Below are 27147 nucleotides of genomic sequence, written 5' to 3' on the forward strand. Positions count from 1 at the left end.
TGCCTTACTCCCAGAAGAACGGCTTTTATTTAAAAAAAAAAAGAGCCTAACTTCCACCATCTTCACATATTATCCACACAAACAAGGCTAGCTTTCCACTCGAAAGCAGAAACAAGGTTTGATGAAACGAAAGCTTGGCTGCACAACTTCAGATACTCCTATCTGAAATAGGCTATATAACCTCCACTTCACTTCGCACATCATAGGCTCTGGCTCGTGGACAAGCAAGAACCGTCCTTTCGGGTCCCAGGCAAGAGTTCTGCGGAGCTTTCCAAAATGTAATGTCATATTCATCAATCCGGCCTGAGGTCCACACTTTCCATAAAAACCGCACAGCTTAGACCCTTACCAATTTCCAGGAATAAGCTGAGATCGGCGGCATAAAAAAAAAAAAAAAAAAAAAAAAAAAAAAAAAAAAAAAAAAAAAAAAAAAAAAAAAAAAAAACGGGACAAAACCAAAGTGTTGCTCTCGCAACACAATTGGCTTGTTCCTAGTACAGTTGGAGTTCGAAATATCTTAAGAACTTCCAATATTACGATGCAAATAGCACGGATACGCGAAACAGAATGACAAGTTAGGCTGTATCTGGTACAATTTGAGTTTGGTTATAAAATCTAGCAAAATTAAATAATACATTTTTGTCAAATCTACATACGTCCTAGGTTCAAACAGCTATAATTAAATACAGGTAAAAAAGGATATTTATTTAAAAGCAATTCTTACTTATGACCTATGGTTGAATTTACAAGGTTAAGATCTAATGACTCTAGAGGAAATCTAGTTATATATGGACCCAGGTAAAAAAAAAACTTCAGAATTCAAAACTGAATATACAATATATAATACATAAGCTTTCTTGACCTGTGCCCATACATAACTTTAGATTTCCTCAATATTTCTTTTGTTCTTAACCATATAAATTACAAGGAAAACGTTGCACAACGAGATCTCCGGTTATTTAAGGTCAATCTCCTAGGTTGAAAGCAAATTCTATTTCCAATAACATTGAAATACGTTACGAGATTTCCTCCTTTCTCATTGGCTTAATTGCTCCTTGAGGGTTGTATCAGAATATCTAAAGACTGTTGACTTTCCCTGAACATTAAGACCGGATTTAAGGGAATTTAGATTTTTCACATGTCTAATTGGTAACAGCTGACCATTTGAATTTGGTTGATTTACATTTGAATTTGGTTGATTACAAGTCAGATAACAGTTTAGCATTTGAATTTTCACGATGGGCAGAAAAAAAATACAAAAACAAAAAAGGGACGGGAAAACCTGAGACATTAGTAAGTTCTATCTCAACGTTATAGTAGAATGTATTACATTTATTCATTTACAAGTTACTATTTCAAACAGTTCGTGGTAACAAACTGTAGTAAGAAGCGACTAGGCTCAATAGTGACCAAAACTCTAAAAAACAAAGTTTTGATACAAATAGTTACATCAAAAGAATTGGATTTTAATGCTAATTTTAAATATATAAGTTTCATCAAGTGTAGTCTTACCGGTCAAAAGTTACGAGCCTGAGAAAATGTGCCTTATTTTAGAAAATAGGCGGAAATACCCTCTAAAAGTCACAAAATCTTAAAAAAATCACACCATCAGAGTCAGCATATCCGAGAAACATACTGTAGAAGTTTCAAGCCCCTATCATAAAAATGGTGGAATTTTGTATTTTTGATAACGGGGTGCGTATTTTTTTATTTTTTTGTTTTTTTTTTTGTTTTTTTCCTCAGGGGTGATCGTATCGACCTAGTTGTCCTAGAATGTCGCAAGATGGTTCATTCTAACGTAAATTAAAAGTTATAGTGTCCTTTTTAAGTGACCAAAAAATCGGAGGGCACCGAGACCCCCTCCAACACACATTTTTTCTCCAAGGTCACCGGATCAAAATTTTGAGATAGCCATTGTGTTTAACTTAGTCAAAAACCTAATAACTATGTCTTTGGGGATGACTAAATCCACCACAGTTCCCGGGGGAGGGGCGGCAACTTATAAACTTTGACCATTGTTAACACATAATAGTTGTTAATTATGAAGTGTACAGACGTTTCGGGGGGACTTTTTTTGCGTTGGGTTTAGGGTGGGTTGGGGGGGGGGGGCAAGTTGAGTGGGAGGATCTTTCCATGCCGGAATTTTTCATGAGGGAAGAGAATTTCCATGAAGGGGTCGTAGGATTTTCTAGCATCATTTACAAAAAGACAATGAGAAAATTATTTTTTTTTCAACTGGAAGTAATGATCAACATTAAAACTTAAAACGAACATAAAATATTACTTATATAAGGGGGTTCATCTCTTCCACAATACCTTGCTCTTTACGCTAAAGTATTTTATATAACTCTAACTAGTTATTCTACGGCCTTTGTTATTCAAGGGTCATTCTGAAAGATTTGGGACAAAATTCAAGCTTTATTGTAAAGAACGAGGTATTGACGAGGGGGCAAACCCCATCACAATAAAAATATACAATTATATAAGTTCGTTGCATAAGCTAATTCGTAAGGTACGAATGTATATTACTAACAAAAACGTTTGTAAAAAAATAAAACAAATCTAGTTGTATTTTTAAGTAACCAAAAATTGGGAGGTAACTAGGCCTCCTCTCCCACCCCCTTTTTTTTAGCGAAATCGTCCGATCAAAACTATGAGAAAACCATTTAGCTTGTAATTAACATAAAAATTGCTTCTCCAGACTAAACATCCGTATGATATATGGGTATATTATTGCAAAATATATCGTGCGAAGAGTATGTTCCGGCAGAATATGCTTCAATCTTTTGAGGATGCCAACTCCAAGTGCAACTTTGGTGGAGATAATGTCGCTATGATGCTTCTACGATAGATTAGAATCAATATGGAAGCCGAGGTACCGCAGTGATATAGCTTGTAAAATAGGTTTTTCACCAAAATAGAACTTCACTGAATACATCAACAGAATCACCCACTCCACAGAATGTCAGTAAAAATTTTTCTTTACATTCACACACAGCAAACTTAAACTTGTAAACATCTCTAATCTTTTGAGAGTAATATGAGCTTTAGCTATTAAATTATCTGCAGATTTTGCAAATTTTGTTAGAAATAATGTTAGTAATATATGTATCCTTTAGATAAACGTGCATCATGTTCACGTAAACTAAATAAAGTAAAGGGCCCAGCACAGACAATTTGCTATTTATAATATTAGATATCATCGTATGAGTTTCTACACCAGGTAACTACTTTAACCCATGAAATACAAGGCTATCAAGCATGGACTCTTGATCAAAATTATCAAGCTTTTTTTCTATTCGACCGATTCTCTCCTACAAATTTTCAGTTTGAAATCTCAGACTACCTAGTAGAGCCTGCTCAATTTTTGCAAACTATGGATTAAACTCGAGCGTGGTTGAATCATAAACCTGGCTGATTATCAGTTCAGTACCTTCTTTTTTCAGTGAATTTGGATCATTGAACTTTTCAGTAACTGAAAGTAAATGAAAGTAAGGAGCAACATTAAAACTTAAAACGAACAGAAATTACTCCGTATATGATAGGGGCTTTTCCTCCTAACGCCCCGCTCTTTACGCTAAAGTTTGACTCTTTCTATTAACTTTATTTTTAAAACAGTAAGAAACTTTAGCGTAAAGAGTGGGGCGTTGAGGAGGAAAAGCCCCTTTCATATGCGGAGTAATTTCTGTTCGTTTTAAGCTTTAATGTTGCTCCTTACTTTCATTTAAAAAAGCTTGTTTTTTTTATTTAATTTCTGGACGTTTTTGAATTAATGCATGTTTTGATCTTGGCTCTCTGCACATAATAATTAAAGCGAAATTTGCATATGAATTAATTGCAATTAATCGGAATATTTTGAGAAAAAGGAGCGAGGGAGGAGGCCTAGTTGCACTCCAAGTTTTTGATCACTTAAAAAAGCAACTAGAACTTTTAATTTTTTACAAACGTTTTCATTGGCAAAAAATATACGTACTTACGAATGAACTTACGTAACGAACTTCTATATCCGTATGTTTTTATTGCGTATATGAGGGGGTTCAACCCTGGTCGATACCTCGCTCTTTACATTAAAGCTTAGATTTTGTCCCAATTCCTTAAGAATGACCTCTGAATCACAAAGACCGTAGAATAAATAGTAGAAATTACTAAAAATACTTTAGCGTAAAGAGTGAGGTATAACGAGAAGGTAAACCCCTGATATGCATAATAATTTTTGTTCGTTTTAAGTTTTAATGTTGCTCCTTACTTTGAGTAGAAACAAACTTTTCATATTTATTTTTTCATTGTTTTTTCAAATAATGCTCGAAAATCCTGCGCCACCTTAATTGAAATTCACTTCCCCCATGAGAGGTTTCTCCGTGGAAATATCCTCCCATGTAACCCTCCCCCCTCAAATCCCCCCTAAACCAAAAAAATCCCCCTGAAAACGTCTGTACACTTCCCAGTAACCATTGCTATATGTAAACACAGGTCAAAGTTTGTGACTTGCAGCCCCTCCCACGGGGACTGCGGGGGAGTGAGACGTCCCTAAATACATAGTTATTAGGTTTTTCGGCGATGGTGAATAGAATGGCTATCGCAGAATTTTGATCCGGTGACTTTTGGGAAAAAATGAGTGTGGGAGGAGGAGTAGGTGCCCTCCAATTTTTTTGGTCACTTAAAAAGGGCACTAGAACTTTTAATTTCCATAAGAATTAGCCTTCTTGCGACATTCTAGGACCACTCAGTTGATAAGATCACCCCTGGAAAAAAAAGGAAAAACAAACAAAAAAAAAACAAATAAATACGCATCCATGATCTGTCTTCTGGCAAAAAAATGCGAAATTTCACATTTTTGTAGATAGGAGCTTGAAACTTCTACTCTATGGTTCTTTGATACGCTGAATCTGATGGTGTTAAGATTGTATGACTTTTAGGGGGTGTTTCCCCCTATTTTCTAAAATGAGGCAAATTTTCTCAGGCTCGTAACTTTCGATGGGTATAACTGGTCTTGATGAAACTTATATATTTAAAATCAGCATTAAAATGCGATTCTTTCGATGTAACTATTGGTATCAAAATTCCATTTTTTAGAGTTTCGGTTACAATTGAGCCGGGTCGCTCCTTACTACAGTTCGTTACCACGAACTGTTTGATTGGTTATATTTTCCAGCAGATGACTTCTTATTTTCTCCAGCTGGGCTTCAGTTGTAGCTAATTGTTCGTAAATCAGGGCGATACTTGAAGACACCGAGTTAGACCCTAATTTATCTCTTGCTTCCAGGGCTTAAAAGGTCTTTGGAAAAGTTTCGTAAATTTCTGTGGTATTAGTAAGTTTTTGTGGCACTTTGTATTTACAAAGTGACATATAGTGATCGTAAATTCTGTCAGTCTGTCTGTCTGTCTTTCCCTGTTTTGCTAGTTTAGTCACTTCCAGATAAGCTAGGACGATGAAATTTGGCAGGCGTATCAGGAACCAGACTAGATTAAATTAGAAATAGTCGTTTTCCCAATTCGATCATCTGTGGGGAGTGGGGAGACGGTTAATTCAGAAAAAAAGACCGGTTTGAAACTTGGTGGAAAAAATGAGAACAAATCCTAGATACGTGATTGACATATTCGGAATGGGTCCGCTCTCTTTGGAGAAGTAGGGAGGGGGGTTAATTGTGAAAAATGAGAAAAATCTGTACCTGACAAGATTAAATTAGAAATAATCATTTATCCGACTCGACCGTCTGTAGGGGGGAGTGGAGGGACGGTTAATTCCAAAAAATGAGGTATTTTTAAGTTACGAAGGAGTGATCGAATCTTAATGAAATCTCATATTTAGAAGGATCTTGCAACTCAGATCTTTTATTTTAGATCTGACTGAATCCAGTTTCATTGGGGGGAGTTGTGGGGGCGGGACCAGAAATCTTGGAAAACGCTCAGAGTGAAGAGGTCAGGATGAAATTTGGTGGGAAGAATAAGCACACATCCAAGATACGTAACCGCCGTAACTGGACCAGATCCGCACTCTTTGGGAGAGTTGGGGGGAGGGTAACTTGGAAAAATTAGAAAAATGAGGTATTTGTAATTTATGGACGGGTGATAAGATCTTAATGAAACTTTATATTTAGAAGGATCTTGTGCTTCAGCACTCTTGTTACAAACCCTGACAAGATCTGGTGACAGTGGCCAGAGGTGGAGGGGGAAACCAAAAATCTTGGAAAATGATTAGAGTGAAGATATTGGGATAAAACTTGGTGGGTAGAATAAGCAAATATCGTAGATACGTGATTGACGTAACTGGACGGATCCACTCTCTTTGGGGGAGTTGGGGGGGAAGGGTTAATTCCGACAAATTAGAAAAAATGAGGTATTTTTAACTTAGGAAAGAGTCATCAGATATCAATGAAATTTGATGTTTGGAAGGATATCGTGTCTCATAGCTCTTATTTTAAATTCCGAACGGATCCGGTGATATTGGGGGGAAACTGGAAGGGGGAACCAAAAATTATGGGAAACGCATAGAGTGGGGGGATCGGAATGAAACTTGGTGGTAAAAACCATCGTAAGTCCTAGATATGAGATTGACGCAACTGGAACGGATCTGCTCTCTTCGGGAGAGTTGGGAGGAGGAGGGTTAATTCTGAAAAATAAAAAAATAAGGTATTTTCAACTTACGAAGGAGAGATTGGACCTTATTGAAATTTGATATTTCCAAGGATAGCATGTCTCAGAAAACGCTTAGAGTATAGGGGTCGTGATGAAACTTGATGGTAAAAATAAGCACAAGTCCTAGAAACGGGATTGACATAGCCGGAACGGATCTACTCTCTTTAGGGGAGTTGGGGGGAGGGGGAGGGTTAATTCTAAAAAAAATACACAAAATTAGGCGTTTTAACTTATGAAAGAGCGATCGTACCTTAATGAAATTTCATATTTAGAAGGACCTCGAAACCCAGATCTCCCATTTTAAATCCCTACCAGATCCAGTGTCATTAGGGGGGGGGGAATATTGGAAAACGCTTAAAGCGGAGAGATCAGGATGAAACTTGGTGGAACGAATAAGCACACGTCCAAGATAGGTGACTGACATAACCGGCTCGGATCTGCTCTTTTTGGTGGAGTGGGGGGGGGAGTAATTCGGTAAAATTATAAAAAATGAGGTATTTGTAACTTCCGAACGGGTGTTCAGATCTTAATGAAATTTGATATCTAGAAGGATCTTGTGCTTTAAAACTCTCATTTTAAATCCCGACCAGATCCGATGACATTGAAGGGAGCTGGAGGGGGAAACCGGAATTCTTGGAAAACGTGAAAATCGAGGTATCTTACAAATGGGTGATATGATCTTAATGAAACTTAATATATAGAAGAATCTTATGTCTCAGATAATCCATTTTCAATTCGAAATGGATCCAAGGATATAGAGGGTTGGAGGGAAAAACAGAAACCTTGGAAACCGGAAATCTTGGAAAACGCTTAGAGTGGAGAGATCGGAATGAAACTTGATGGGAAGAATAAGCACAAGCTTTAGATACGAGATTGACATTATTGGTATGGATCCGTTCTCTTTGGGGGAGCTGGAAGTTGTTAATTTGGAAAAATTAGAAAAATTGAAGTGTTTTTAACTTAAGAATGGGTGACCGGATCTTAATAAAATCTGATAATTAAAAAAAACTCATGTCTCAAAGCTCTTCTTTTAAATACCGACCAGATCTATTGACATTGGGGGGAGGAGTTGGAGGGGGAAACCAGAAAACTTGGAAAACACTTATAAATGCCGTAGATACGTAATTGACGTAACCGGACTGGATCCGCTTTCCTTGGGGGACTTAGGTGGTGTGGTTCAGTGCTTTGGTGATTTTGGCGCTTCTGGACGTGCTAGGACGATGAAAATTGGTAGGCATGTCAGGGAGCTGCACTAATTGACTCTTTACAGTTGTTTTTCCCGATTTGACCATCTTGGGGGCTGAAGGGAGAGGAAAAATTAGAAAAATTGAGGTATTTTTAACTTACAAATGGGCGATCGGATCTTAATGAATTTTGATATTTAGAAGGACCTCGTGTCTCAGAGCTCTTGTTTTAAATCCCGACCGGCATTAAGCCTTTGATTTTTCTCTTAAAGCAAGCTATTGATTCTTAGAATTTTACTCATATCACATGAGCTCTTGGCTCTTGGCTCCTCTTGAGCTCGTCACAAGTGCCATATGAGCTCTTAGCTCTTGTTTTTTACGAATAGTATATAAATATAAGTAGATTCAAAAATTTATTAAATACCCCTAAGAGGTTTCCTTCCTCCCTTACCTGTATTTATGACCCCAGGGCAAGATTGCCCAATGTTTATTATGTACCTTCAGGAACATATGACTTTAACTCCGTAAAGCAAAGTATATGATTACCGCGGTTCCAAACCGGGGTAATCAGTCATTTATGAACGAGCCTATAAATCGTCAACTATATGAGATGTTGGGGAAAAACCAAAATATTCTAAGATACGGCACTATTGGGAATAAAATGAGATCCCGTGGAACTAAAATGGACGAATATCCTACAACTTTAGATAAAAAAAATAATGTTCGTATATTTTATAGGCGTTTCTTTACTTTTAAGAGCCAATAATGTTTAAAATAATGTGTTTTAAAGAATAACGTTCTATTTTTAAAATAATATTCATACATTTTATAGGCCTAAAATCGCTATTTCTTTACCTTTAAAGGCCGATAATGTTTAAAATAATGTGTTTTTAAGAATAATGTTCTTTTTAAGAATAACTTTCTTTTTAGAAATAATGTTCATACATTTTAAAGGCCTACAATCAGTGTTTCTTTACTTTTAAAGGCCAATAATGTTTAAAATAATGTGTCTTTAAGAATATTGTTCTTTTTAAAAATAAAGTACATACACTTTATAGGCGTACAATCGGTGTTTCTTTACTTTTCAAGGCCAATAATGTTTAAAATGATGTGTTTTTAAGAATAATGTTCTTTTTAAGAATAATGTTCTTTTTAAAAATAACGTTCATACATTTTATAGGTCTACAATCGGTGTTTCTTTACTTTTAAAGGCCAATAATGTTTAAAATGATTTGTTTTTAAGAATAACGTTCTTTTTAAAAATAATGTTCATACATTTTATAGGTCTACAATCGGTGTTTCTTTACTTTTAAAGGCCAATAATGTTTAAAATGATATGTTTTTAAGAATGATGTTCTTTTTAAAAATAATGTTCATACATTTTATAGGCCTACAATCGGTGTTTCTTTACTTTTAAAGGCCAATAATTTTATCTGCTTTGTAACAGCTGTGTAACCTAACAAATTCCCATTCGTATGAGGTGTTAAAAATGATATTGCCTCAAGGTGTTGTTGCCAATTATACATGTTTTCAACTTCCTTTTAAATCTGGTCGTAATAATAAGGAGATGTCAACATTCTTAATGATATTCTGGCAAACCCCTTAAGGAGTGCTTAAGCCAATGAGAAAGGAGAAAATCTTGAATACTAAGAATTATTGCTAAAAATCATCTCTTATAACTACAAACTTAAGAATCTTTGGGATTATTAATCAGTATAAGATCTACAAAATGACACAAAAATCAAGGCTGTATAATTAGTACAACTCTTTTAAATAGTAAAGGAAGGATATCTTAAATAGCAAATTTTAAAGGAAACTGATGATAATAAAAAAAAAAAATTCCCGGCCAAAAATTTTGAAATCTTGTGGCAAATCGAGAGGCTACTTTACAATTCTCTACATCTTCTAAAAGTAATTTTATTACTACTTTTAAAAATTAGAGGTGTCCCCACTAATTAATTTTTTATGAAGCTCTAAAGAATAAAAATGCGAATTTGTTCGGCCTATTCATGTTAAAGCTTTCAATGAAGCCACAATAATTTTTTCATCAAAGAATCTGCTCGTGTCTGCTGTTAATACGCATTTCACTGCTATAGGAAAATAGCATTGGCTTCAAACCTCGGAGATCCACCTTAAGTAGTTAAATTTCAGATGCATTATATAATGCGCATAAAGGCACATTTGGTGACTTTATGTTGGATTCCTACAATGGAAGCCAGGTCCGTCGACCACGGAAGAAACCGTGAGTACTAGTCAAACACGGTTATTTTTCATCCCTGAGCAGTATCTACTATATTATTGTCAAAATTCCTAGAAAAAAAATCAAGAAAAAAGAAAATGAATCATACCCGAACGCTTTGAGAGCAGTAACATCTGATAAATAAGACGCGAAGCAGGCAGCAGAAGTGGTTAGTGACGTTACAAACATAGACACCGCTGTTGTCCCTAAGGCCTTGGCAACAACTGCAGCTAAAGGACTTCCATCAAGCTGCAACTTAGCACGCTGCCAATGATGAAAATAAACAAATGCATCATCTACTCCAATACCTAGAAAAAAACGTCTAAACTTTGGAAAAAATCTGGCGAACATCACATTATTTACGAACATATAAAACGAAATAACTTGCCTAAAAACGCCATATAAAACAAGTTTACGAACCGACAAAAGATGGACCTATATCTCGAGAGAGCAGGTATACATTTGCGATGAGGAGGATTCCGACTCACCCCGATTCTTCAAAAACTGTCTGGGTTCTAACAATTTTCTGAGTAATATCCTTATATTTTTCACATAATTCACCTGTTTTCACGTTTATTAATCTAGCCTCCATTCCACACCGCAACAGCCCTCCCAAATAAATCACAACTATTATCAGATATTTTTTTTTTTTAGCGAATTTAATTTAGAAGACGAAAAAAAAAAGATATTGTAATAATAGCCGTAAGACACAAAATAAATAAAATTACGCTAAACCACTTTTTCGCTCTTTTTCGCTAAACCAGAATATCAATTTAAGGACTACTTTTGGTTGGGATAGGTAAACCACTTTTTCACATTTCTCCAAACACTACAAGCTGAATCTCAAAGATTGAAAACATGTAAAGAAATTCCATTAGAAAGAATTGCTAAATCTTTTGTATAAGTGTTATGTTATGCCTAAAACAATATAAATACCTAAGACAAACGATCGTTTAAAACAAAACGATCGCTTGATCGTTTAGACCGGTAAACTGTGAAGCAGAAGTTCGAATTAAGCCAAGGACAAGAGAAAATCAAAATAAAAAACGAAGCATCAACTTAAATGTTTTATGTTGATATGTTTTTCAATATTTTAATAGACAAATATATCAAAACCTTCCGTGCTTCTAATAGTGAAGCAGACCAAGAAATTTCGAATAGTCAGCCAAAACAAATTTGAACCTTAAAAATGAAGGTAAAAATGAAACAAACTACGGAAAAGTCAAAGAGTGCTTCGCATTGATTAACGGAAGAAAGGATTCATTAGATTTTTTGGGCACAATAATATTAAAAGTATTTTGACATGTATCTGATTTTTAATAATGTAACTTAGAGCGTAATTATTATTTTTATATAATATTTTTTGTTGTTGTTGCTAGAATCCAATATCAGAAGATAATTTAGACATAGAACAAGAGCTAAGAGCTCATATGGCACTATTCTACCCACCAAGTTTCATCCTGATCTCTCCAATCTAAGCGTTTTCGAATATTTCCAGTTTCCCCCTCCAACTCCCCCCAATGTCACCGGATCTGGTCGGGATTTAAAATAAGAGCTCTGAGACATGAGTTCCTTCTAAATATCGAATTTCATTAAGACCCGATCACCGGTTTGTAAGTTAAAAATACCTCTATTTTTCAGATTTTTCCGAATTAACCGCCCCCCCCCCCCCACTCCCCCAGATTGTCGAATCGGGGAAACGACGATTTATAATTAAATTTGGTCTGGCCCCTGATACGCCTGCCAAATTGCATTGTCCTAGCTTATCTGGAAGTGCCTAAACTAGCAAAACCGGGACAGACAGACCGACAGAATTTGCGATCGCTCTATGTCACATGTTAAATACCAATTGCCATAAAAACAATACGAAATATAGACCCCTTGCCTTTTGCCTTATGTATTGTTACGTAAAATACGATATTTACCTCCGTTAAAAGCTTTTTTTGCTTTTATTCTGTTTTATTGTATAGTGTTTGTGTGTTTCTTCTTATCTCTTCAATATTATTTGTTTAAACTAAATTTCTGTTTATTTTTTTCCCGCTGATAATGACTTCGGGGTTTGAAGAAAAATATTTTAACTGCTATTATTATTTGCGTAAATTTTTTCCCCTATTTTATAAAACTTTTACTCGTTTAAAGAATATTCTCATTTTGTTTTCTTTCCAAATGGAATGAATGAATGAATTTATTTAGTGATTCGACTTACAAAAAGTATTTCACTTTCTATTCTAAAGCTAAGCACTATGCTAAGCTAAGCGACAAAAAAAAGAAAAGCACTAAGCACTAAAGCTAAGCGACAAAAAAAAAGAAAAAGAAAAACATGAAAGCAACATAATTCATTTACCACACATAGATATAAAATACACGAAACATATTAATGAGTTCAAAATTCCATGATTCTAAAAATCTAGGCGACCAATTTTGTTAATAAAATTCATGAATAAACGACGTACATCCTTCATATGCCACACCAAATTTAGATCAAATGGGAAGCTTACGCTATAAAAAGTTAAATTTACTTGTAATGAAAATCTAGCTCGTATGTACAAGGGACAATCGAAAATGACATGATCCATAGTTTCATCTTTACCACAGACACATAAAGGGGAATCGATTTTCTTGATTTTATATAAAAATGAATTTAATCTAGAATGACATGTAATAACTTGTGTAAGCTTAAAAGATGGGGTTGTCTTTGCCGCTGCTTTAAAATCATTGACTGTTTTAAAAAAGTGTTTTGTCCACGGTTTGGCTGCGATTTGGAAGGCTGAAAACCATCGAGATAAAATTATATCATGTAATTTTTTCCTATCAAAGTTAGTAAATTGGTCACTTATATTTTCACAACTCGTAAATAATAATAATGCTTCTTCGTCTATAAAAACACTATGCATATTTGACCTGAAACAAATGCCAGAATGCCAGTTTTCTTGACTAGGCCAATAATTTGGTCTACCTTTTTTAAAATATCTGCTCAAAGATACTTCAATTGCACGTTGATCGAGAGGAAGACATCCGGCGACAGCTGTCACTGTATCTGTTTTCGCAGATCGGAAACCTTTTGAAATGGCAATCATTGACATTCTTTGTGCGGATCTTAGTGCATTTTGAATAAATTTTTTCTTCACGGCTACTACCCATACAGGCGCGGCGTATAATATAGTGCTTTCAATGACACCTTTATATAAATTTCTTAAAGCCAGTGATTTAAACCCCATGTGGTTTTTGCCGCTGACATAAGTCGCAAGGAATACTGTTTAGCTGCATTAACTCTGGTAGTGACATGTTCGCTCCACGGCAGCTTTCGATCCAAAATAACACCGAGGTACCTGACTTTTTCTTTAATTTCTACACGGGTATTCATAAACATTAGCGTTATATCTGGTACTTTATGTTTTCTTGTGAACAGCAGCGCTTCTGTTTTATTTTCATCAAACTTAAGCTTATTATTGCCTGCCCATTCACAAAACCTCATAAATACTCCATTTGCCATATGAATGAGTTTCTGGGGAGTATCTGCAGAAATTGTAGCACAAATGTCATCAGCATAGGCCTGTACTGCACAATGTCTCCCGAAATTGACATGCAGTAGGTCATCTATAGTAATTAACTAAAGAAAAGGGGATAAAATACCTCCTTGAGGACAGGATTTTTCTAAAGACGTATTGAAAAAATCAGAACTATTACCATACACAGCACACCTATCGCTCAAATAACTTTCAATAATCTTAATCAACGATAAATCGTAACCTTTATCAACCAATTTATACAAAATTCCGGGGTGCCACGCGTTATCAAAAGCACCTTTAATATCAAAAAATAAACATAATGTGTAACGCTTTGATTTTTGATCATTTTCAACTATCGTTACCAGTTTATCTAAAGCGTCTATTGTTGATCTACTTTTAACAAATCCAAACTGTTCGTTTGATACCCATTCACTCTCAAGGTTTGTCTCAAAAACTCTATTCAATATTATTTTCTCTAAAATTTTTCCAAGGTGTGACAAAAGGCTAATAGGCCTATACGATGAAGATATACCATCATTTGATTTTCCTCTTTTTAAAAGAACGATTACATTCGCCTCCTTCCACGCTCTTGGAAAATACTTCAATGACAAACATGCATTATAGATTTTTAACAGCGTTGGAGATAATACTCCAAAATTTTTCTGTATGACTAAACTTACAATTCCATCCGGGCCAGGAGCTTTTAATGGTTTTAAAGACTTTATTATATCCTCTAGTGAATCTAGCGCAATAGGTTCAGGAACTCCTTCACAGGAGTTTAATTTTTCTTTCACTTTATTTCTTATATTTTTATGATAGAAACTCTCGCTTTCCAAATCATCACTCGGAAACCACTTCTTTAACAGTTCTTCGCCAGCTTCAGCATACGAAGAGGTCTGAGACCCGTCACTTTTTTGTATATGAATAGGTAATACAGGGGGAGGTTTTGAGCTACAGACTTTATGAATTGTAGGGTCTACACTTGCCTGTTCAGCACAAAATCGTTTCCAATCATCAAATTTAGCTTTTCTGATTGCATTTCCATAATGTTTTTTTGCATCTAACAATTTCATTTCTAATTCGGGACTTCTAAATTTTTTGTAAGCTCTATCTGCTCTACGAAAATTTCTACGGAGTTGGGTTAGGTCATAATTCCACCATCGTTTATAATTAGAAAATTTACAATAGCTCTTTCTGGGGGTTGAACTTTCAGTGCATTTTTTATTAAATTTGTCAGGTTGGAAACTATAGCATCTATATCTTCCCGTGAACAAACGGGTAAACTGTAAATACCATCTATATCTTGTAATAATACTGTGCTAAAAATATTCCAATCAGTCTTTTTATAATTATAGCGAACAGGGCCTGAATTATGTTGAAACTCAGCTTCTCCAAAATCGAGTGAGAACGTGATATAACTATGATCGGATAGTGAGGGGTAATCTAACACATTCCAATCACACAATTTTGACAATACCCGAGACCCCAACACGGTGATATCTGGACTGGTTTCCAAATGGAAAGACGACGGTCTAAGAAATTATTTGTAAACCAGTTCCATAATATCCAAATGCATGTAAACCAGCATTCATGACTCCAAAATTCAGCTCTTTAACAAAAGGGCTCGAATAATACGATAAAGAAACAGGCAGCTGTAACACTTGACGGAGCAAAATTTACATTTTAACATACTAATTTTTTGGAAGAATAAAATGGAAAAAAAGCCTGAGAGATAGGAATAAAGGAGCAATAAATGTTTATATAAGCAGGAATAAGGAGGGGAGACACAATTTTGTGTCTCCACACATAAGGAGGGGGGAGACACACTGCACAAGAAAATAGAGTTGCCCATTGGGCATATAAAAGGTTTGATAATTGATATGGGAAATAGATGACAAGCCTATTTCCCCGCTTTCTAAACATGAGTATAACAATTAAGTACATTATACGATTCGGTGTCAGGAGCTTTCTATGTTAAATGAAAGAAACTTTGGGAATTAGGGTTGCTCCCTGGAGATGTCTCAAAAATTATTTCCCCATTATCCACTCGTAGCGCAACAAGGTACCTAAAAGCGGTTATTCAAAGAAAATTTTCTTTCGTAAATACAGATTTTATTTATTCTGATTTTCGCAGGGTGAAGATCGCTCTTAGTTTTTTATTAAATAAAAAAAACAAGTTTTTTTAACTGCAAGTATGGAGCGACATTAATACTTAAAACGAACAGAAATTGTTCCGTATATGAAACAGGATGTCCCCTCCTCAACGCCTCGCTCTTTACGCTAAAGTTTGAATCTTTGTCACAATTCTACTTTTTAAAACAATAAAAACTTTAGCGCAAAGAGCTAGGCTTAATTGCTCCTTACTTGCAATTAAAAAAGCTTTTTTTTTAATTTAATTTCTGAACGTTCTTGAATTAATGCATGTTTTGATTTCGGCTCGCGCATATGGAATAATTAAAACGAAATTTGCACGCTAGTTTTTTTTTTGCTAAATATCTTTCTCATAGTTTTGATCGAATGATTTTGATAAAACAAAGGGGCGGAGGAGGAGGCCTTGTTGCCTTCCAATTTCTGGTTACTTAAAAATGCAATCCGAAATTTCATTTTTTATGAACGTTTTTGTTAGTAAAAAATATACGTAGCTTACGAATTAACTTACGTAATGAACTTCTGTATTGGTGTATTTTTATTATATATATGAGGGGTTCGCCCCCTCTTCAATATCTCGCTCTTTATACTAGAGCTTGAATTTTGTTCCAATTCTTTAAGAATGGCCACTGAATCACAAGTGCCGTAGAATAAATATTTGAAATTACTAAAAATACTTTAGCGTAAAGAGCAAGGTATTGTGGAGGAGACGAACTCCCTTATATACGAAATATTTTCTGTTCGTTTTAAGTTTTAACGCTGCTCATTACTTCCAGTTGAAAGAAAATTATTTATTTTTTCATTGTTTTTTTTAATAACGCTAAAAAATCCTGTACCCCCTTCATGGAAATTATCTTCCCTAATAATAAATTCCTCCATGGAAATATCCTCCCACGTAGTCCGCTCCCCCCGAATCGCCCAGACCCAACGCAAAAAACCTGAAAACGCCTGTACACTTCATAATAACCATTACTGTATGTGAACAACGGTCAAAGTTTGCACCTTGCAGCCCCTCCCCCGGGGACTGTGGGGAATGAAGTCGTCCCCAAAGACATAGCTGTTAGGTTTTCAGCTAAGCTGAACAAAATGGCTATCTCAAAATTTGGATCCGATGACTTTGGGGAAAAATTAGCGTGGGAGGGGGCCTATTTGCCCTCCAAAAATTATTTCACCATTATTCACTCGTAGCGCAACAAGGTACCTAAACGCGGTTATTCAAAGAAAATTTTGGTTCTTAAATAAAGATTTTATTTATTCTAATGTCCGCAGGGTGAAGATCGCTCTTGGTTTTTTATTAAATAAAGAAACAAGTTTTTTCTAAACGTTTTTTTTAGTAAAAAATATACGTAGCTTACGAATTAACTTACGTAATGAACTTCTGTATTTGTCTGTTTTTATTACGTATATGAGGGGGTCTGCCCCCTCTTCAATAGCTCGCTCTTTATACTAGAGCTTGAATTTTGTCCCAATTCTTTAAGGCTGGACGCTCCTCGAGAAATTATACTGTCTTTTCAATTCTTTTTCAATCGCGGTATATCACACAAACACTCAATGTTATCAGATTTCACTGCCGTCATTAAACTCAAGGGGTTTCTCACTGAAAATTATGATTAATGTATATTCATTCTTCGTAATTCGACAAGTAAATAGGAATATTTATTTGGAAAAGAACTATTATTCGAGGAGAAAATTAGAGAAATTATTATTCGAGATTTTTTTTTTTTGGAGGAGGGGGGTTCAACTCTTACGAAAGAAATACCAGGAAAACACAGGAAAATTAAACATTTCGCTGAGAAAATTAAGCATTATACAAATTTAAGGTGGGTGAATCCCTCGCCTGCGTGTGTGCCTGTGGTCTGGTCATCATTATTTGCCAGGAGACGCGGTATAAAATTGTGGAAATTACAAATAAAAAGTACATATTTTCGGGTTTTTACTTCATGCAGACCTATTTAGAAAAATATAATTTAAATAATTGCTCGCAGCGAAGTGACAAATTTATTTCATTTTATCAAAAAGTTCGTGGTAACGAACTGTACTAAGAAGCGACCCGGCTCAATAGTAACCAAAACTCTAAAAAACGGATTTTTGATACCAATAGCTACATGAACAAAATCGCATTTTAATGCTGACTTTAAATATATGAGATACCTATCTAAAATTACGAGTCTAAGAAAAATTGCCTTATTTTAGGAAATAGAGGGAAACACCCAATAAAAGTAATAAAACCAAAATTACACTCATCCGAATCAGCCTATCAGGGAACCCTACCGTGGAAGTGTTAAGCTTCTATCAGCAAAAATATGCATTTTTTTCCAGGGGTGATTATATCGAACCAGTTGTCATAGAATGTTGCGAGCGGGCTCATTCCAACAGAAATGAAGTTATATACAAGTGAATTATATATAAAAAAATGAAGTATATAGTACCCTTTTTAAGTGATCTAAAAAATTGGAGGGCACCTAGGCCTCTTCCCACGCTAATTATTTTCCCACAGTCACCCGATTAAAATTCTGAGATAGCCATTTTATTCAGCATAGTCGAAAAACCTTATAACTGTGTCTTTGGGGACGACTTATTCCACCAGAATCCCCGTGGAAGGGGCTACAAGTTACAAACTTTGATCAGTGTTTATATAGTAATGGTTATTGGGAAATGTACAGACGTTTTCAGGAGGATTTTTGGTTGGGGGGGGGGGGTTGAGAACAGGGGGTTATGTTGGGGGAACTTTCCATGGATGAATTTGTCATGGGGGAAGAAAATTTCCATGAAGGGAGCGCAGGATTTTCTAGCCTTATTTCAAAATAGAACAATACAAAAATAAATATGAAACAGTTTTTTCAACTGAAAGTAAGGAGCAGCATTAAAATTTAACACTAACAGAATACAGAAGTTCGTTACGTAAGCTAACTCGTAAGTTACGTAGATCTTTTACTAGCAAAAACGTTCGTAAAATATTAAAAGTTCTAGTTGCCTTTTTAAGTAACCAAAACATTGGAGGGCAACTAAGCCTCCTCCCCTGCTCCTTTTTTCTCAAAGTGATTCTATCAAAATTATGAGAAAGCCATATAAATATAAAATTTCGTTTTAATTATTCATCTGTGGAGAGCCAAAATCAAAACATGCATTAGTTCAAAAACGTTCAGATATTAAATGAAAAAAAGACATGTTTTTAACTGAAAGCAAGGAGCAACATTAAAACTTAAAACGAATATAAATTACTTCGTATGTGAAAGGGGCTGCTTCCTCCTCAACGCCCCGCTCTTTACGCTAAAGTTTTACTCTTTTTCTCTCAATTCTACTTTTTAAAACAGTAAAAAACTTTAGCGTAAAGAGTGGGGCGTTGAGGAGGGAGCAGCCCCTTTCATATACGAAGTGATTTCTGTTCGTTTAAGTTTTAATGTCGCACCTTACTTTCAGTTAAAAAAAACTTGTTTTTTTTTTTATTTAGCTTATCCATACGGGTTCATTAAAAAATATTCTAAAGTTCGATTGTTGCTTGAGTATTTGTATATCTGAATTTGTATTCGGATAAGACTGTAATGCCACATGATAACTACCCATACCTAGCACAGTTGGATTTATATACACGGTTCTCGTATTTCCATACTTCTTGGCAACCTTCCGTCGACAATTTCGGGTAACAGTGCCTCAAAATAAAAATTTTTTAGATTTGGCAGCATTTTGTTAGACCAGAATTCACGGTCACGACCAATCTTTTCATAATATAATTCCTCTTCCCCTAAAAATATTACAAAGTATACAAAATCAATGTCACAACATTCCAATTGCATTTGAATTTGGTAATAGTAGTCATGTGTTCTTTTCAGCTTTATTTCACTCTTAACTTTCTTTTCTAGACATGTATTTTTTTTTTAAGCGCTATCCACTCTTCCAATGTAAGCCCTTTTGCTGTCAAATGGCACTTCACCTCCAAAAGAGCCTTCTCACCCGAAGGAAAAATTGCTATCCCGTCCGGACTGGCCCCTAGAAACCCATATTCCTTGTGAATGAAAAGCCCAGCAGAGTTTACAATGCAACCCATTTTCTTTGCAAAAGCTGCAATAGCTACAGGCTCATACATCTGACCATGCTCCATTGCCTTTGTTTGGCGGTTTCTGGGATACAGCAGCTGCCGAACTAATGAGCCCACAGTCTTCAACCGCCTTTTACAAACAGCACCAGCTACGGAAGCTGTAATTCTGTTTTTTCTGTATTCTATCCAGCTATTATCGATAGAATTTCTCTGAAGCCTAGTGGCTTTTTCGATACTGAGGATATCTGTTGCAGTACATTGGAGACGAGTCAAAAAATCTGTTTTTGCAATTTCGAGCGCACTGCAATCAAGATCCGGAGCAGTTGCGTTCGAGCCGTAGTTTTTGTCTGCTCCGGTTGGCTCCCTGATTTCTTTTGAAGGGAGTTTTGTGGAAGCATTAGTGAAAAGGCGCTTTTTAGCAGATAGTTTTTTTACGTCGAGCAGTAGTCATGGCCCGCTGTTGTGCAAGTTTTTTCAACTGCCTACTTGGTGTAGATCCTACAGTTCTTCGAAATATTTCAAGGCGAGCTGAGTGACCTTTCGTAAATCGGATTCCTGCTGCTTTAACACGGGTGGTATATCGCGCACTTTGGCTAACTATGATGTTTTTGCCACCTATAAGCCTTGCAACTATGCTCATAAAATATTCTGCCAGGTTGCTCGTGTGGTTTCCTATCAGTAGACGAGCCCTTCTGGTCAGCGTATCAAAGGCTGAATACACATGGCTGAGAAAGATGTTGCTAGGGGTGTCTTCAGGATTGACCTGTAGAACTTTCCCGGAGAACGAGCAGCGTGTAGGACAAAATCTATGGTCGCCACGGAAAAAATGTAGAGGAATTGCCTTCAGCGCACTGATGAGATCCTTCACGCTTTTCTTCTCTGTGGTGGCACATACAATTGCATTTCTGGCAAAACCACACATTTTCTTTATTATTGCGGCACTAAGAAATCTTCTGCATTCGGCATTTTCATGCTGGTTCTTATATAGTCTGTTTTTCAAGCATTTGCACGCATGATTAGCACACTCAATTTTTTCTACATTTCTGCCATATGGTACCCTTGCTATAATTTCAGAATGGGTACTTGAATCGCCGTCGGCAACAAATCGAGTATATCTTAGATTGTGCATGGATGTTGCTATTCGGAATGCGTCAACTAATATATCTGACTCCATACCTGTACTGGGCCCCTGCCAGGTCATAAAACATGTATGTTCAGGAACAGATCTATTAACTTGATGCCTGTATTTCACGCAAGTACAGCAATATTTGTTCCTAATTCCTAGATTTAAGAGTTTCTTCGAATAGAAACCTATCATCACTCCACAGCCTGAGAGTGCACGATATCTATTCCCATAACTTCGTGTACACCAGCTTCCATCAACTATAACACATGTCTCTACAGCTCCATTTGGGTGAATTTTCTCACCTGCTTCCAGTGCCGTCCTTCGCTCGGTTTTCCCATTTTCGATAAGATAGTCATAGAGAACTTTTTCCAATTCTACGCAAATTTCTTTCTCAAATTTTGTAAAGACTTTTTGAGACAGGGTATTTATTCCAATGGTAGAGAAGAGTTCTTGAACCTGGGCGTGAGTCATTCCACCATTTATTGCACCAACCACTACCTCTTTGTTGACACTTACTGTTCCTGTTTCTGTTTTGTGTTTCTTTCTGATAGTATTCACACTATCAAAATCAGTCCTTTTCCGTTTTTTGACTACGGTTTTCGTTGAGTCTTTTTTTTTAAGCCTTCTAGGAGCAAGGGGTTTTTCTGTGTGAATTGTGGCTTCCTCATGACATGATTCGCATTTGAAGGTGAGTCTTGAGCGCAATCCAGCTCTATGTTCTTTAGAAAACATCATATTTGAAACCAAATTGATGTCTTGGCACCTGTAAATAAAATGCTAATTGGTTGTGAGGAAGTAAAATAGTAAAGTAGCGATTTTATTGTTTTGGTAGAAAGGAAAGTGCTATAGCTTCAAAAAGGATAGGTAGTATGTAGAGTAGTGAGCGATGTAGGGTAATTAAAATATGAAATAAAATATAAAATATAGCTAGAAATGGGCGAGAAGTGGAAATTATACGATCTAACCGAAAGTTTGTTGTATTTCATTGTCAGATTAAACCACCCAATTTTATTTATGTATGTAACCAAGCCAAAAACTGTCCTGGAACTACCAATCAGGAAAGCCAAGTATTTCAAAACTTTACAAAATCCTTTGGGGCATGACAGGAAATGCCCTCTAAACAGACCCGTGTCGATTTACCAAATTCCAACGGAAATTACTAACCAAATTCCAAGAAAAATTAAGTCTCACTTGACTCCCTAAAATCAAATTAAAAGTAAAAATCCGTGCCCCAAATTCAGTTGCATCTCAACTATCATTTAAATTTTTATTCGAGTAATTCACAAAGTTCTTATTAGTACGATTAAAAATACCAATATGCTTTTATGAGTTAGGAGGATCAAATTAGCTAGTTTATTTCTCAAATCCTTTAAAGCCTTTGCAGACATTCTTTCAGGACCTTTATCCGTACTTTTTAATGATTAGATAAAAAAACAAATATTTTAAATGAAAGTAAGGAGCAACATTAAAACTTAGAACGAACAGAAATTATCCCGTATATGAAAGAGGCTGTTTCCTCCTCAACGCCCCACTCTTTACGCTAAAGTTTGACTCTTTCTCTTAACTCTACTTTTTAAAACAGTAAAAAATTTAGCGTAAAGAGTGGGGCGTTGATGAGGAAGCAGCCCCTTTCATATACGAAGTAATTTCTGTTCGTTTTAAGTTTTAATGTTGCTCCTTACTTTCAGTTGAAAAAACTTTCTTTTTTTTTATTTATTTCAGAATAGCGCGACTCATTTTTTCCGCCGATTGATTAGCTTTCGTCATAAATTAATACAGAAGTAAAAAGTGGGGCTATTTCAAAATGTAATGGGAAAATATATAATGGGCTATAAACTGTCGCTTAAAGAGGGGCGAGGGGTGGGGTATAGCAAAGCATTCACTCTTAGGAATAGTATAAGTAGCTACTTACGGTTGTTTTAAGTTCTTTTCTGAATTTTTAGGCCTTCCTTCAAAAGTGCCCCTCTCCTTATTTTTTACCAAAAATATAATTTAAAAGATCTACTGTTTAATACTGTAAAAACTTTAGCGTAAAGAGCGGGGCGTTGAGGAGGGAACAGCCCCTTTAATATACTGGGTAATTTCTGTCCGTTTTAAGTTTTAATGTTACTCCTTCCTTTCATTTAAAAAAAATCTTTTTTTATTTAATTTCTGAACGTTTTTTTAGTTAATCCATGTTTTGATTTCGGCTCTGCGCAGATAAATAATTAAAACGAAATTTGAATTTTTATTTTTTTTTGGCTAAACGGCTTTCTCATAATTTTGATCGAATTTTGAGAAAAATGAGCGGGGAAGGAGGCCCAGCTGCTCTCCAATTTTTGCTACTTAAAAAGGCAACTAGAGCTTTTAGTTTTTTACGATGGTTTTCATTAGTAAAAATATACGTAACTTACGAATTAGCTTACCTAACGAACTTCTATATTCGCAGGTATCTATTACGTATATAAGGGGGCTCGACCACTTGTCAATACCTCGCTCATTACACTAAAGCTTAAATTTTGTCCTAAATCCTTAAGAATGACCCCTGAATCACAAAGGCCGTAGAATAAATAATTGAAATTACTAAAAAATACTTTAGCGTAAAGAGTGAGAGATTAGGAGGAAATGAACCCCTTATATGTGTAATATTTTTTGTTCTTTTTAAGTTTTACCGCTGGTCCTTACTTTCAGTTGAAAACACTTTTTCATATTTAAATTTTTTCATTGTTTTTTTAAATCATGCTAGAAAATCCTGCCCCCTCCCATTCATGGAAAATTTTCCTCCCCATGACAAATTCCTCCATGGAAAGTTTCCCCAACATAACCTCCTCTTCTCAACCCCTCCTTCCAACCAAAAAATCCCACTGAAAACGTCTGTACACTTCCCAATAATCATTACTATGTGCAAACACTGGTCAAAGTTTTTAACTTGCAGCTTCTCCCATGGGGACTTTGGGGGAGTAAGTCGTCCTGAAAGACATAGTTATAAGGTTTTTCAACTATGCTGAATAAAATGGCTATATCAGGATTTTGATGGCGCTAGAACTTTTCATTTCCATTCGAATGAGCCCTCTCGCAAAATTTTAAGACCACTGGGTCGGTACAATCACCCTTGGAAAAAAGAATTAAATAAATAAACACGCATCTGGGATTTGTGTTTTGGCAAAATATACAAAATTCTACATTCTTGTAGATAGGAGCTCGAAACTTGTACAACAAGGTTCTGTGATACGCTGAATCTGATCGTGTTACTTTCTTTAAGATTAAATGACTTTTAGGGGGGTTCCCTCATTTTCGAAAATAAGGTAAATTTTCTCAGGCTCGTAACTTTTGATGGGTAAGACTAAACTTGATGATGAAACTGACATATTTAAAATCGGCATAACAGTGCGATTCTTGAGATGTTCTGATATCAAAATTCTGTTTTTTAGAGCTTTGGTTACTATTGAGCCGGGTCGCTCCTTACTACAGTTCGTTACCACGAACTGTTCGAAATTACCTCTACTGGTAAGTTCGCTTTATGTTGGAAAAAAAAATGATAAAAAGAAGTTTTTTAACTGAAAGTAAGGAGCAAAATTAACGAACAGTAATTACTCCGTATATCAAAGGGGCTTTTCCTCCCTCAACACCTTGCTCTTTACGCTAAAGTTTGACTCTTTTTCTTAAGTTTACTTTTTAAAACAGTAAAAAACTTTAGCGTAAGGAGCAGAGCGTTGAGAAGGGAGAAAACCTTTTAATATACAGAGCAATTTCTGCTTGTTTTAAGTTGTAATGTCGCTCCTTACTTTCAGTTCAAAAACTTGTTTTTTTTTCATTTTATTTCTGAACGTTTTTGGATTAATACATTTTTTTTGTGCTTTTTTTGTGTTTCTCTGTTTGCCATTCTGGCATGTCCAATGAATTGTGGGACAGAATAGAGGCAGTTCAAAAACGTGTCTAAGAATTATTTTCAAACAGGGTAAAGGGCCTTACATTTCCCTTGTTCAGAGAGCAAATCTAGTCACCCTTAAGGAAATGAGAGTACAAATTTCCTTATTATTTTGCCAACAATATCGTGCATAACCCTTGTACTACTTCTCCTTTCCCTAGTGAATATTTACCCACCCGCCACGTCAGGGGCGGGGTTTTTTTGGGGGGGGGGTGTACATGAAAGGTTACTCCGATAAACTTGTGGACAAAGAAATACCAACAATTTAAAGGGAACTGCAACAATTTCTAAGTCGTGGGTAGGTAGTGGACATGGACTTTAATTTAATATAAAATCTGATGAGTTCTATTGAAATTAAAGTCAATTAGAAATATTGATACAAAAAAAGTAAGTTTATAAGAACCACCTCGCCATAAAACACAATTAAAAGGTTGTTCACCCTCTACAAAAAAATAATATATTAAATCTTTTCTGCATAATTTTTAGCATTTGCACTTCTGGCGACTATAGCGAGTTACTTAAACTTTGTATTGTCAAAAAAAAAAAAATTAGTACCATATTTTGGTATCATACATTCTTTGGAACTAATTGTTGATTAAACATTAAGTAATAGTTCGTTTGATGGTGTAGCAGGAAAAATAGAACAAAGAAATAGAAATATAATGCTTTCTTATTGTTGCTATTAGCAGCGGATTAAGTCAGAATTTTAAATCTCTCCTTCTTACGAATGAAAATTTTCGCCTCCCAGTTGGCATTTGTGGTAATACGGACAGATCCCCTTGATAAACTTGAATTTAATTAAATACTTTTTGGGGACATGTGTCATTAATAAAAATCTAATAGAGACTGCAAAAAGTAACTGAAACCTTGTTTCAAAATTGTTTGCAAAAAGAAACAGCATTAATAACTAAAAACTTACTAAAAATTCGACTATTAAAAACCAAATATAAAAAAATTCGTCCCTAAAAGAACCAGAGCAAGCGGTCCCAACCACAAATCTACTACTATGTCAGGGGGAGGGTGCCCCCTGCATTCGCCACTGCCCTACGTTCTAATTCAACAAAAATTCCCTTCTTGCCCAAATAAGAGTTTTCACTGAAAGATATAGAAGAACGTTCATCCTTCACATATTTGAAATTTTAAATTACTAACCCTTCGCTCTTATCGCTCCACTTTTAACTTAGTTTTAATGCTTATTTTGCAACTGCAAACTTTACAATTCTTGCAAGGTAAACTAAATTGTCATTTTGTTTAAATTTGTTTTCCCGGTTTTAATTTAAGACTTTTTATGGTTTGACTTTTTTACTGATTGCAATTTTATGAGTTTAAACTGGTTTGATATTTATTACTGATTGGCATTCACCATTTTTTTTAATTTTTTTATTGAGACTAAAATGTGAATTTGGCCCTTTTGGGCTTGTGATAGCCGTTTTGTAGAAATAAATCTTGTCTTGTCTAAACGAAGATGAGATTGCTAAAGAAATAGCGAAACAACTGCCGACTATTCTATATAAGCTTTAAATTGTTGGTAAAACCAACAATAGTGAAATTAAACTAACCTAAGTAGATACCGTCGGAGCGTTCTGTTGTTTTGGGATGAAAATATCTTTAAAAGTTATCGAACATTCTTTCTCTATAGCAGAAAAGACAATTATCAAGAATTAATAAGGTACAAGTTGTATTAATGGCAACCCAGAATAATTCCCCATCCTAATAATTTTGATAGCAGTAAATCAATGACGTAAAATGAAAGACAAAGAAAAAACTTACATGTGGCGAATCACGAGCTTTTCATAATTCTCAAAAAGGTAAGGCAGATCCACAATCCAGCGTGAACCTTTTAGAAGGTCTGACCCCAAATTTCTTCCAGAAGTGATAACTTTCAACACAAAAGGGGAATTTGTTCCAATTCCTTCGGAACTTGATTCGTCGTGAACCGAAGCATCCGTTAAGTCTTCTAACATATATTTTGGTAAACGCGGTCTGCCTCTAGCCCGATAATTTAATTTCAACTTTTCACGATGGGCCTGCACATTTGCAAATGGAGCCCTCGTATATTTCTTTTTTTTTTCCCATGTTACTGTGGTCAATAACAAGAACTATATAAGAACTTTATGAGGGTTTTGACCATTTTTATCGGGGTTCACTTACTAAAGGGTTGAATTGTTTCTTGGAAAGGCCTTGGACTTGAGACTGGTCATTGACTGCTTTTGTAGTTTGCTTTGGTAGTTCTACAGTAAGACTCGAGTTTTGCTATAACAAATTTAAATATTCTGGGGACATTTTGTTTCGTTCATTAGTTATTTTGTTTCATTCATTAGTTATTAATTAGCTTGTTTTATATATTTTTAATTCTTATTTC

The 27147-nt window shown here is 35.4% G+C and overlaps 1 protein-coding gene across 15 annotated transcripts in view; it reads right to left on the bottom strand.

The window, feature by feature from the left end:
* LOC136034712 (protein dispatched-like) overlaps positions 1–27147 on the bottom strand; it is a 138057-nt gene that overhangs the window by 4291 nt on the left and 106619 nt on the right. For all 15 annotated transcript variants that reach the window (XM_065716056.1, XM_065716050.1, XM_065716055.1 and 12 more), the window contains one exon: positions 10169–10367. In XM_065716056.1, coding sequence (XP_065572128.1) covers positions 10169–10367 — 199 coding nt within the window. The remainder of the gene's footprint in view (positions 1–10168; positions 10368–27147) is intronic.

Source organism: Artemia franciscana, chromosome 13 (assembly GCF_032884065.1).
Source record: "Artemia franciscana chromosome 13, ASM3288406v1, whole genome shotgun sequence".
Taxonomy (NCBI): Eukaryota; Metazoa; Arthropoda; class Branchiopoda; order Anostraca; family Artemiidae; genus Artemia; species Artemia franciscana.